The 13,921-nt window shown below is 41.3% G+C and overlaps 1 protein-coding gene across 1 annotated transcript in view; it reads left to right on the forward strand.

Moving 5' to 3' along the window:
* CDHR2 (cadherin related family member 2) overlaps positions 1–13,921 on the forward strand; it is a 59,808-nt gene that overhangs the window by 27,175 nt on the left and 18,712 nt on the right. The window contains exons 4-13 of the mRNA XM_031953731.1: positions 923–1,062; positions 3,193–3,246; positions 4,277–4,366; positions 6,462–6,551; positions 8,058–8,183; positions 8,404–8,535; positions 8,655–8,730; positions 9,315–9,430; positions 12,929–13,162; positions 13,695–13,850. Coding sequence (XP_031809591.1) covers positions 923–1,062; positions 3,193–3,246; positions 4,277–4,366; positions 6,462–6,551; positions 8,058–8,183; positions 8,404–8,535; positions 8,655–8,730; positions 9,315–9,430; positions 12,929–13,162; positions 13,695–13,850 — 1,214 coding nt within the window. The remainder of the gene's footprint in view (positions 1–922; positions 1,063–3,192; positions 3,247–4,276; positions 4,367–6,461; positions 6,552–8,057; positions 8,184–8,403; positions 8,536–8,654; positions 8,731–9,314; positions 9,431–12,928; positions 13,163–13,694; positions 13,851–13,921) is intronic.

The raw sequence follows: 13,921 nt of genomic DNA on the forward strand, positions 1-13,921 counted from the left end.
AGACCCAAATCTAGGGCACTAAATAATGCCTAAAGCACTTTCCACCTCTGACATTTTGTGTCCCAGAATTCCTTATGACTCTACTAGCCTATATTATTTATTCTAACATTGCATTAAATCATCAAGCAACACACACTTAATAAGTGCCGATTCTCAAGTTGTACCTAGCTCTGACATTCTAGAATCTGTTGACCTCCAAAGTACTTTTTAGTCCTAATAAACCATGAATCTATCTGCAAAACCCAGATGTTCCCAGAAGCTCTTTTAAGGTCATGCTCTGCCTCCCACTCAGACCCAGGGGTCAACTTTAAGGGAAATTGTGTGTGTGTGTATGTGTGTGTGTGTGTGTGTGTGTGTATGTATGTGAGTGGGGGGGGGGGAGACAGAGACAGAGACAGAGAGAGAGAGAGGGAAAGAGGGAGGGAGGGAGGGAGGGGAAAAGAGGAGAGAGAGAAAGACGTAGACAGAGAGACAGAGAAAGACAGAGACACAGAGAAACACACACAGAGAGAGACAGAGAGAGAGGGAGAGAGGAGGAGGAAAGAGCGGGGAGAAAGAGAGAGACAGAGAGACAGAGACAGAGAGACAGAGAAAGAGAGAAAGAGAGAGAAGGGAAGAAGGAAGTAGGAAGGAGGGAGGGGAGGAGGAAAAGAGGGCAAAAGAAAGAGAAGGAGAGAAAAAGAGAGGGAGAAAAGAGAGGGAGAGAGGAGGGAAGGAAGAAGGTAGGGACGGGGAGGAAGGGAAAGGAGAGAGAAAGAGAGACAGAGAGAACAGAGAGAGAGAGAAAGAAAGAGAGAGAGAGAGAGAGAGAGAGAGAGAGAGAGAGAGAGAGAGAGAGAGAGAGAGAGAGAAAGAGAAGAAGGGAGAGAGGGGGAGGGGGGAAGAGAGAGAGATCTCAGCTCTTTTTACTCTCCATTTCCAGGGGATGTAGCTTTCTGGATTACAGCCACAGATGCAGATAATGACGCTCTGATATTCAGTCTGGGTGGTCGTTATGCCTATTTCTTTGGTGTCGATGAGACCACAGGGGAGGTGAAACTGAACAGTCCTTTGGATTATGAGGTAAAAGCTTGGGATTAAGATGGGAACAGTCACTGGTTGAAAACTGGAAGGAAAGCTGGAGGGAAAGACAGCATAGAAAACATTAAGGGTTAGGACTGCCCTGGCACAGAGCAATACCATGAGAGGAGGCATATATTTGGAGCCAGGAAAACCTAGGTTCAAATGTCACCTTAGTCATCTAAAAAAAATTATTTATTTATTTAAAACATTCATCTTTAAAAAGTTTTAGTTCTGAATTCTTTCTCTCAGACCTACCTCTCCCCTATTCATTGAGAAGTCAAGAAATGTGATATTTATTATAACATGAAATTATGCAAAGCATATTTCCATATTAACCATGTTGCCAAAAAAACCCCCAGAAAATTAAAGTGAGAAAATTATGCTTCCATGTGCATTTAGATCAGTTCTTTCTCTGGAAGTGAATAGCATTTTTTAAATAAGTTCTTCAGAATTATCTTGAATCATTGTATTGTATTGTTAAGTCTTTCATAGTAGACTTGTACAGTATTACTGTTACTGTGTTTTTTGTTCTCCTGGTTCTGCTCACTTCACTTTGCCTCTGTTCATGTAAATCTTGCCAGGTTTTTCTGAAAGCATCCTGCTCATCATTTCTTATAGCACAATAGTATTCCATCACAATCATATACTACAACTTGTTCAGCCATTACCCAATAGAGAAGCATCCCCTTAATTTCCAGTTCTTTGTCACCAAAAAAGCGCAGCTATAAATATTTTTGTCCATATAGTTCCTTTTCCTTTTTTTTTTTTTTTTTTTTTTTTTAGATCTTTTTGGGATTCAGACCTAGTTGTAGTATTGCTGCATCAAAGTTTATTCAGTTTTATAACTTTTGGACATAAGTCTGGATTGCCCTGAAGAACTGGTTCACAACTACACCAGCAGTGTATTAGTATCCCCATTTTTCCACATCCTCTCTCACATTTATCATTTTCCTTTTTTTCTGTCATATTAACCAATCTGATGAGTTTGAAGTGGTAGTTCAGAATTGTTTTAATTTATATTTCTTTAATCCATAGTTATTTAGAACATTTTTTTTCAGATGACTATACATAGCTCTGATTTATTCATTTGAAAATTTTCTGTTCATATACTTTGACCATTTATCAGTTGGGAAACGACCATATTATAGATCTGATTCAGTTTCCTACATATTTTAGGAATGAGGCCTTTAAAAGAGAAGCTTGATACAAAAAATACCTCAAACACTTATTAGATGTGTGAACCTGGGCATGTTATTTTATCTCTCTGGATCTTAGTTTCCTCACTTATCAGATGATGATATTGCACTAGATGATCTCTGTAATGCCGAAGAAACTGAGCAAGACAGAGATTAAGAGACCAATTCAATAATTTATTAAATGGAGAGAAATACAGGGACCAATGCATCCATGTTCATCCCAGGGCTAGAGGAGACTATCATCTCAAAGAGTCTAGCCCCAAGTATCGAGACAGCAAGCCTTTTATGGAATAACAAGAACAATGACATAATGGAGAGACCTAGGTGGGGATAACCTAGGATAGGGAGATTACTGATATTCTAATGACATTAAGGAATGTCTATAAAACCTTTATCTCAACCATTAAGAGGGGACGGTCATAACCTAAGGCAGAATTACGAAATAGGACAATTGGAGGAACTGGTCACCCCATTAAAAGGGAACTTTGGCATAACAATCTCTAAGGTCCTTCTGGCTCTAAATCAATAATTCTAAGACAGGAATGGTTCTCACTATGGAAGTTAACATAGAAAGTGGGGAGATGACAAATTTGGTCATAATGTTTATGAAATCTGGGCACAGAGTGATCTGGGCAGAAAATATAGATTAGGGGATTTGGAAATGACATGGACTGGGAGACCTGGACCAGAGGGTACAGAATGGGATATTCTGGGAGAAACACAGTTGGGAAAATAGGGATAGATCTGAGAGGGAATGGACCACATTTGGTAACTAGAAAAGCTCAAGCTGGAAGAAGGCTTTAAGGATTGACGGGAGTATGGACACTAGTTAGGCAATCCTTCACGGTTTTACTCCCTGAAATATGTGGTTCATGCCCAAGAGACCCACAATGGCTAAGCTTTGCATCACCTCTTCCTTCTTGCTTTTCCACAGACCCTGTACCATTTCTCCGTCACCATTTCTGTGTGGGATAAGATAAATCCACAGGTATGTTGAGAGAATGCCTAGGGCTTGGAAAGTTGAGGCAGAGATGAGGAAAGAGCAATCCCTAGCTGAGGCATTGTTTGGGAAATGAGCAAGAATAAAAAAAAAAATCAGATTGGTTTGGTACTCAAGATCACTGAGATCCAAGCACCTAGGTCTGAGACAAGAAGGAAGATGAATTGCTTAACAAGAGGATGGGAAGTCATTTGATATCCACATAGAATGTCAAAGCAAAACTGTGGGGACTGCCAAATCATTTGTCTAACTTTCTGAGAGCAACTAACATACTCTGATTCTCTTCTTTTTTTCTCAATGATATTTTGTTTTTCCAATTATCTGTTTTGGAATAGTTTTCAATTTTCATTTTTGTAAGATTTTGAGTTTGAAATTTTTTTCCCTCCCTCCCTTACCTCTCCTCACCCCAAGACAGCAAGCAATTTGATATAGGCTACACATGTATAATTATTTTAAACATATTTCCATATTTATCATGTTCTGAAAGAAAAATAAGAGAAGGGAAAAAAACCATGGAAAAGAAAAAACAAACCAAAAAAAGTGAAAGTAGTATGCTTCTATCTGTATTCAATTTCCATGGTTCTTTCTCTGAATGTGGATCGCATTTTCTATCCCAAGTCTATTGGAAAAAATCTTGGATCACGGCATTGTTGAGAAAAGTTAAGCCTATCATAGTTAATTATCACATAATCTTGCTGTTACTGTATACAATGTTTTCCTGGTTCTCTCCTTACCTATAAAACCAGGATGGTCAGGAGTGAGCTCAGTTATGTCCCTTCCTCACTCAGTTAGACCTATCAAATTGTGGGTCATGGATAGGGAAACTATACTAAACCTTAAGAAGGTTCTGTATTGTGGTTTGGCAGGTCCTAGAATTAAATAAATCCAGTTTAGCCAATATTTATTAAGTACCTACTATGTACAATTCTATTCTATGTACTATCTATATTCTGGAGTCATAGCTATTACCTTTAGAGATCATTAAAATCTAATTCAGGCCTGCTCTTCCCTCAAAAAGGTGCAGAAGGATTTACAAATCATTGTGATTGATAAGAATGACAATGAGCCAGTCTTCCAGAATACACCCTATTCTACTAGTATCAATGAGGTATGTGGGTTATAAGTTCAAGAGTCTTGGCTGGAGGTCAATGGGATATTTGTAAGTGTAAAGGTCAGGACAAAGGAAATTGGAATTTGGGATGAGAACCAAAGACAAAAAAAATCAGGATTGGGCAGACAGATCATAGATCTGAGTGTCAGGACCATGGAGAGAGGGTTTGGGGACTAAGAAAATATGGAAAGGATGAGAAATATAGTGGAGGTAGAATCTGCAAAATGCAGTGGTTGATTAGGTATAAGGAATAAAGGAAAGAAGAAGATTTTTCCTGTCCAAATGATGATGAGGATGGTGGAAACAGTAATAGGAAAGTCAGAAAAGAAAGCAGATTTTGAAGGGAATATGAGGAGGTCAGTTTGAACATAATGACATTCAGAGATGATATCCAGGCTCAGATATCTAGTAGGAGGTTGGAGATAGAAGTTGGATCTTTAGAGAGATGTCAGGGTTAGAGATATAGATTGAGTAGACCATGATTAACACAGAAGTGAATATTAAAACTGTGCAAGAAAATGAAATTATCAAGGAATGGAGAAAGAAGAAAACTGGACTAAGCAATGACACTTTGGAAAGTTCTGTTCTAAGGACATGGGAAAAAGAAGTATTAGTTTCAGAGATAGAGATGGAACTAGAGGGGTGGGGGAAAGAGAACCAGGAGGGAGCGATAATATAAAAGACAAGGGAAGAGAGAACATCCAAGAATGAGTGGTTGTGAGTCAGATGCTTTGGAGAAAAAGATGAATACTGAGAAGATTGGACTAGGAGATCCCTGGTCACATTGGAGAGAGGAGTTGTAGGGGCTGAAGACAGTAGGGAGACAGGGTATAAAACACAGCACATGAACCATTCTTTCTAAGACATTAGGATGGGAGGAAAGAGGTGGTTCAGTAGCTTAAGAAGTTTGTAGGGTACAGAAAGGGCTCTTTTTTGGATTAAGGAGGCTAGCGTATATTTATGGATTGAAGGGAAGAAGCCAGGTGAATTCAAGAAGCAGAAAAAAGAGAGGAATGATTAATAGACCATAAAATTCTGGAGGAAGTAGGAGGAACTCAGGTCAAGGAGACAAGAGTAGAGGTTAATCTTATTGTTATTATTATTATAGCTTTTTATTTACAAAATGTATGCATGGGTAATTTTTCAACATTGGCCCTTGTCCAATCTTCTGTTCTAAATTTTCCCCTTCTTCCCCCTGTCCCTTCCTACATGTTAAATATGTTATAGTATATGTTAAATCCAATATATGTACACACATTTATACAGTTATCTTGCTACATAAAAAAAATCAGATCTAGAAAGAAAGAAAAAAAACCTGAGAAGGAAAACAAAAATGCAAGCAAACAATAACAGAAAAAGTGGAAATACCATTTTGTGGTCCACACTCATTTCCCATAGTTCTCTCTCTGGGTGTAGATGGCTCTCTTCATTACTGAGCAATGGAACTGGTTTGAATCATCTCATTGTTGAAGAGAACTCTATCAGAGTTGATCTTCATATAGTCTTCTTGTTGCCGTGTATAATGATCGAGGAGAGGTTATTCTTGGTGAAGAGGGGTAATATATCTGAGACTTGAAGGAGGGAGAAGAGGACCCGTGAATATATATATATATATATTTGTAAATTAAGGAAAAGATGAGGAGATCTAAATCTAATAATTTGCTTTTGGTGAATTAAGAAACAAGACCATCTACTCTAGTAAAGGAATAAGGGTCACGAGAAAAGGTGAGAGAGGCTTGAAGGCTTGAGGGAGAGAGAAAGAGGTCTGAAATAACCTAGGGAGAGTGGAGGAGAAAGTGGCAGTAATGAGGAAGGTCTCTATAAACCTTCCCCTCCCTCCATGATTTGGCCTCTAGGACCTGCCATTTCCCTTTGGCCTTGTGCCAGTCCTGGAGGTCTGGACAGGGGATTTAAGGACCGGAGTCCTTAGAAGGGAGTTCTTCCAGGTCTCTGAAGTGGAAGAGGCCCGAGTCCTCCCTCACTCCTGCCCCCGGAGCAGGGCCCCGGGACTGGGGGTCTGAGCTGTTCCAGAAGTGGGGGTGATGTGGGGCAGCTCCTAAGGCTCCTGATGCTTCTCTTCCCTTTGTTACAGACCCTGCCTGTGGGCTCTCAGGTTTACACAGTGAGAGCAGAAGACCCGGACACGGGATTAGGTGGCCTGGTAAACTACACCATTCTTGAGGTGAGTCACTCAGGGAGCAAAGTCACGTCGGTTCTGAGATCACCCAGGGTGGAAGGGCAGTGCATCTGGGAATCTTCTGGCCCCTGACTGATTCAGAGACTTGGGTCTGAAGTAGGAGCCAGAAAGCCGGATTGCTCCTGTATGGCCACAAGAGGGTAGTGTCTTCACATACAAACTAGGTGGGACCAGCCCAGGAGCAAGGAACGGGAAGAGGGACTGGGAGATGTTCTTCCTCTACATTGGACAGCTTCGGGCCTATGAGTGGGCAGGGAAGAAAGAGGGGTATCTGATGGGGGAAACAGAACAGCTCACAGGAAATGGACTCTAGCACCAGTTGTGTCACTCCCAGTGACTAATCACTTCTGACCTTCCTTTTCTCCATCTATACAAAGAGGGAGTAGAATTAAATGGTCTCTAAAGTCCATCCCCAGGCTGACATCCTAGTTTTATGTTCTAAGGACTCTGATTACCTTTTACATGCCTTAATTCTACCTTTCTTTGTGGGGAAGGTCCCTCAAAAATATCACAAAATCATCTACTTGTCAGAGTGGAAAAGACTTTAGAGAATAGCTAACTCAATTAAGTGATTTGCTGCACAGCATCAGATCTTAGATCTGAATACAAGACAGAGGGTTTAGAACTAGAAAGAAGCCCTCTACCTCTTAATTCTATAGATGAAGAGAGTTGACTGGCCAGTCACATAGCAAGTCACTAGCAGAACCTGAACTAATGCTCAAACCTACCTGTTCTCTACCTCTATCTCCAACTCAGGGTCAGGGTAGAAGGACTAAACTGGGTACTAGGATGAGAGCCATAGGAATTCTTATATAGGGTGGGGGACAAATTCAGTAGTGGAGGGAGGTGGGGGTAGGGATGGGACAGAGGACAATCCAATTTCAGGTGTGTCCATGTCAGGAGAGGGAACATGCTCCTTCCCCCACCATGATTTTAGTGTTAGGCCCCATGAAAGAGGCCCTACTGAACTGGACTGAGGCAATTGTACTAAGTCAAGGTGAGATTTGGGAAAAGGATCAGTGTTGGGGGGAAACGCCCCCATCATCCTTAATATTAGTTCCCCAGGTCCAAGACCCAGTTAGTTGGCTGGTTTATGACATTATCAGGACTCTTGTGTTCTTGTGTTATCTCAGTTCCAGCTAGAGGGTGTAGGGACCTTCAACATTTCCTCTTGGTCCCCTAGTAACTTCAATGGGGGTAGTAAAAGCATTTACCAGTTGGAGGAGGGAGGAATTGACTATGGCTCCCTGCTCAACTTCAGTTTCCTAAGACTGGGCAAAGAGATGGGGCGATGTGTTGGGTGGGAGTAGAACTAGAGATGAGCTTCTGGTGAAGGAAGGAAAAGGAGACCAGAATCCTTGAGAAGCTTCAAAGCTGACTCATCTAGAGCCAGACCCACCCTCCCTCAGGATCCAGAACAGAGGCCTGGCTTGCCCCATGATGACTGGGCTGAGCTCTCTTGTTTGATCTCTGTTCTCTACCCTGCATCAGGTTATCCCCAATACTCCAGAAAACCAGCAGCTCTTCTCCATCCTGTTAAATGGCACCATCATCCTTAAAGGTCCCCTCAGCTACAACAACAAAAGCATGTTCTACCAAGTGAAACTGCAGTCCTGTGTGAGAGCAAACTCTGATCTGGGGGAAGGGAAACATTTGGGGGTGGACTGAACACTTCCTAGGGGTGAGTGGAAAAGTCCTTTTGGGGTATAGGAAGGATTTCTTATTGAGGAAGGATAAAAGAAGCCTTCCTAGGGCCTGATTGGAGTGTTCTGGTTGGAAAGGGGGAGAGGAGGAAGAGGAGGTCTCATGAACAGGTCTGTGTTGCCATTCTCTGTAGGACCAAGACAAAGTTAAACCATTGTGTTCCCAATCAGTCTTCCTGTCAATCACAGTTATTGACCTTCCAGATCTAGACCCACAGTTTCTCCAGGAACCTTACACAGCTTCAATAGGAGAAGATGCAGCCCTGGTAAGGCAGGGGCTGGAGGGTGAGTGGGGGGCTGGACTTTGGGAAAGGTAGGGTATTGTGGTAGTCTAGATCTTCCTTAAGTCCTTAATTCTGATGAGCCTGGTGACCTCTCCTTCCAGGGCACCTCGGTGTTGACCTTGAAGACTGTGGATGGAGACAAAGGCATCAATGATCCAGTCAAGTTCTCTATCACTAGTAAGAAGATAAACCTACTGGTTCTTCCTTCATTTTCTCCTCTTTCCTTTACACTTTCTCTGTTGTCTGTTTCTTCCTCTTCTCTTCCCTTCCTTCCCCTTCCCCTCTCTTCCTTCATAGACTGGAATGGGAAAAGGATGACACTGAGGATACTTTCTTAGGATCACAGAGTCAGGATCAGTGAGATTTAGAGAAAATAAATGAGGGGGCAGCTAGGTGGTGCAGTGGATAGAGCACCAGCCCTGAAGTTAGGAGAACCTGAATTCAAATGTGGCCTCAGACACTTAACACTTCCTAGCTGTGTGACCCTGGGCGAGTCACTTAACCCCAATTGCCTCAGGAAAGAAAGAAAGGAAGGAAGGAGGAAAAGAAGGAAGGAAAGAAGGAAGGAAGGAAGGAAGGAAGGAAGGAAGGAAGGAAGGAAGGAAGGAAGGAAGGAAGGAAGGAAGGAAGGAAAGAAGGAAGGAAGGGAGGGAGGGAGGACCCATAGTCCCTCTTTCTTGGGAAATCTGCTTGGTTTGGGGATAGAGATAGGGCCCTCAGCCTGCCAGTCCCTATCCCCTCACTCCAGTCTTTCTGTTCAGATTCTACAAAGCCTTGGTTTAAGATCGGGGAGCAGGATGGGGTCATCACGGTGAATCACCTTTTGGATCGGGAACTACTGCTAGATGAGAATGAAGAGGTTCACTTGGAGGTCACGGTGAGTTCAGAGATGAAAAAGGGACACAGATCCTCCCAGTCCCAACTGGAGTTGTCTAGTTTGCTGGTTTCTGGAGTCTTTTTCTCATTTTCCCCCCTCTTTTTCTCCTTTTCTCTTTCTCCCTCCACATCTCTGTTTCTGTGAAGAAGTGGGCATTGTCTGTGGATAGTATTGTAGATAGGAAGATCAATAGATAAAGACATAGAACATTTATTAAGTGCTTACTCTATGCTAGGTACTCTGCTAAGAAGTGAGAATACTAATAAAAGCAAGCAACTTGTCTCAAGAATCTTGCATTCTAATGGGGGAGACCACACAGAAAGGGGAGCTGGAAAAGGTGTGGGTGATACACACCTGGTGGCCTGATACATGAATGAATGTTCTGGGCTAGATAAAGCACAAACTTTATCACAGCTGGGTCCCCAAGGTACTGGGAAAGAGGCTCAGAGTCACTGTCTCCAGAGAGATGCTGTGGAAAAAACCCCCAAAAAACAAAAACCCTTGCCCACTGTTGGTGTATTTGAATTGAACTATGTGTCTCTGAGGTGTGATAGACTTGCAAACATGGAAGGCTGGCCCCATATCTTGGTGGGGGGGAGATCACCTCACTTCCTTTTATCCCTTTCTCTTTGGATGGGAAGAACCTTAGAGTTGGAAGTGGTGGCGCTAGGGGGCAATGTTACACACCCAGACCGGGTTTAGGGCCTATGAGATCTGGGCAGGTCTCCAGAGCCCAAGAAAACTGGCTGGCCAAACTGAGGAATCCTGGAATAAAGGACTGGGGCGCTAATTCAACTCTTCTGTGGTCTCTAGGCTTTCTGTAGTAGAAAGCCCATTTGCAAAGCCCACCTCTTGCATGCAGGTGATTAATCAGAAGAAGTGACTGTTTAGACCAAGGCTAGGTATGAACTGCTGGCAAGATGGAGACAGATACTTTCATTCATTCAACATTTATTAGGAGTGTATGTCCATAGAGGGTAGTTAAAGAGAAATCTCCACAACATTCTCCCCAAGCATCATAATCAACAATTCAAATAAACAAACATTTAATAAGCAATTACTTTGTGTGGACTCCTGTGCTGAAGGATAGGGATTATTTAGATGAGACATGAGCCTAGTGCTTTTTTAAAAACAAAACTATTTTTTGATGAACAAAAAACTATTTTCTCTCCCTCCCATCTCTCCCCCTCCCTATTAGAAAGCAGCCAAGGAAAACAAAATCCTTGTGAGAAGTATTTATAATTAAGCAAAATAAATTACCACACTGGTTATAGGCAAATGTGTGTGTGTATGTGTATGTGTGTGTGTGTGTGTGTGTGTTGTACTTTTCAATCTGTCATCTCCCTGTTAAAAGTGTAACAAGCTTCCTTATTGGTTTTCTGAAATTAGGATTGGTCATTGTTCTTAAATAAATCTTTCCAAGTCTTTTCAATGTAGTTATTATATAATTTTTTCTGGTTCTGTGTATTCCACTCTATATCAGTTCATATAATGTATTTTTCTTTCTCAGCTATTATCTCACTTTTCCAAATACACGTAAAGATAGTTTTCAACATTTATTTTTGTAAGATTTTGTGTTGTGGGGCAGCTAGATGGTGCAGTGGATAGAGTACCAGCCCTGAAGTTAGGAGGACCTGAGTTCAAATTTAACCTCAAATGCTTAGAATTTCCTAGTTACATGAACCTGGGCAAATCACTTAACCCCAATTGCCTCAGGAAAAAAAAAAAAAAAATTGCGTTCCAAGTTTTTTTTTCATCCTTTCCTTACCTCTTTCCTCCATAAGAAAGCAAAACAATCTGATATCCTACAAGTTTTTGCAGGTCTCTCTGGAACCATCCTTTTCATTATTTCTTATAGAATAATAATATTCCATTAAATCTATATATTAGATTTATTTGTCCATCTATTCCTCAATTGATGTTCATCCATACCTCTTAGTTTCTATTTCATTACCAACAAAAAAATACTATAATATTTTTATAATATTATAGTAGTATAGTATATTTATAATATTTTAATATTTAGATCCTTTCCCTCTTTATTCTCTTTGGGTTATAGAACTAGTAACAGTGGGTCAAAGGGTCTGCACGGCCTACTAATTTTCTGGCAAATTGCTTTTCAGAATGGCTGAACCAATTCCACTAATAGTACATTGAAATGTCTGTTATTTTGCAGCCCCTCTAATATCGGTCATTTTCCTTTTATTGAGTCAACTTTGCCAGTCTTTTGGATGTGAAGTGAAAAATCAAATTTGTTTTAATTTGCATTTTTAACATTTATGACTGATAAGAAGCATTTTTTATGTGGCTATTTATAGCTTGAATTTTTTGTTTAGAAAACTGTCCATAGGAGGTGGCTAAGTGGCACAGTAGATAGAGCAACAGGCCTGAGTCAGGAGAACCTGAGTTCAAATTTGGCCTCAGACATTTAACACTTTTTAGCTGTGTGACCCCGGGCTTGTCACTTAACCCAATTGCCTCAGCAAAATAATAATAATAAAGAAAACTGCCCGTCATTTGACTACTTCTCAATATAGAAATGACTCTTATTCTTGTAAATCTGAATCAATTCCTCATGTGTGCTGGAAATGAGGCCCTTACTGGAGAAACCTGCTGCAAAGAATTTCCCCCCAGTGATCTATTTTTTCTTTTAATTTTAACTGTATTGATTTTGTGTATGCAAAACATTAAAAAATTTTTAATTTAAATAGTTTACTTTTACCTTCTTTGACCTTCCATCTTTGTTTGGGGTCCTAGTCCTCTTGAACTGATGTACAATATCACATGGTAAGTGTCCTAGAATGAATAGGAATTCAACAGATGAAGGGGGATGGAGGGCATCCTAGGCACAGAGAATGACACAATCAAAGCTCATAGATCTAAAGCGGGGAGTCACATTAGATACCATCTAGTCCAAACATCTCATTTTATAAAAGAGATTCAGTGGCTCCCTAGCCCTATAGTCCCCCATCTCTGCAAAGAAGGAATTGAAGTTCACTTTCTCATTTCTTCTTAGGCAAAAAGCTTGTAATTTCACAGCATTCAGACTTTGTTATTGTTGTTCCATTTTTATTCCACTATTGCTGCATTGATTTTACTGTTTTTCTGAGTCTTTGTATTTTACTTTGCATCAGTTCCCATACTTCTTCCCACTGCAACCTATAATTCTTATGAGAACTTGATGATGAAAATATTAAAAAAACCAAACATGAAACAAGTGTGAAACCAGGAAGACTTGGATTCAGATTCTGCCTCAGTCACTTGCTAACTGTGATAATGAGCAAGGCATTTAACTTTGGCTTCCTAATTGGTAAAATGAGGGAGTGGAACTAAATGGTTTCTAGGGTTTCTTCCTGCCCTGAATCTAGAATCCACGATTTCATTGGCATGGGAACCTTATTGCACTGATCTCTGTACCTTTTGCGAGTGCCATCTTGTGGTCAGCCTTCTCTTCTTCTTGCTCTGGCCTCTCAGTCTATTTCCCTTTCTTATTTGCAGGCCACAGAAATCCATCTCAACATCTATGGGCAAGAGGCTAAAGCCAAGACTTGGGTCACCATAAAAGTGACAGATGTAAACGATCACTCCCCCCAGTTCTACAGCTGCATCCTGCCTGACTGTGATTTCTCTGATGATAAGGCAGTATCCACTTTCACTGGTTACCTGCCTGAACATTCTTCCACCCGGGTGCCTGTCAGCAACCTGACTATGGTGGCTTATGACCCAGACAAGGTAGGTACTGTCTCTATGCTCCCAGCCCAATTTCCTACTGCTTCCCTCTGTTTCTGCAAAGAATTTCCCCGCGTTACCTGTTTCCCTTCTAGTTTTACCTGCATTGATTTTGTCTATGCAAAACATTTAAAATTTTCTATGACCCAAATTGAGGTCTCCTTCTCCCCTTTCATGTGAGACCTTGTAGCAAGTTAGGGGAGGATTAGGATCTTCAGAAACCAGCCGGAGGCTCCCTGAGGAAGTAGATGGTGATGGGTGGAAGTGGATGGAGGTTTTAAGGGGTAAATGAGAATAAATAGAGATAATAGTAAATGGCGTTTGGATGGGAGTTGGAGGGAGTGGGTGTAGACAATGGTGATTGGTGATAGATAGGATATGAGGGTGAATGAGAATGAATGTATGGATGTAAATAAATGCTCACTTAATAGAATTGGATAGAGGTGAGACTGATTAGTATCATTGTTGAATAAGGACAGATCAGATGCAGGAGGGGAACCCCGACTAACAGAGCCTATATTTTTCTTGTTTCCAGGGTCTCAATGGCACTTTTCTGCTATCCCTGGCTGGCCCTGATCACATGGCTTTTGCTGTGTCCCCGGAAAAGGTGGTGAACACAGGAGAGGTACAAGTGTTGGTCTTGCAGTCTAACCTTGTGGATTTTGAGCAGAAGCAGATAATGGAGCTAGAGGTAAGAGATGGGTCCATCATAGCTTATGCGCAGGGAGTCATCCAGCACCACAGAACTGAAAGAGACCTTAG

Source organism: Sarcophilus harrisii, chromosome 2 (assembly GCF_902635505.1).
Source record: "Sarcophilus harrisii chromosome 2, mSarHar1.11, whole genome shotgun sequence".
NCBI lineage: Eukaryota > Metazoa > Chordata > Mammalia > Dasyuromorphia > Dasyuridae > Sarcophilus > Sarcophilus harrisii.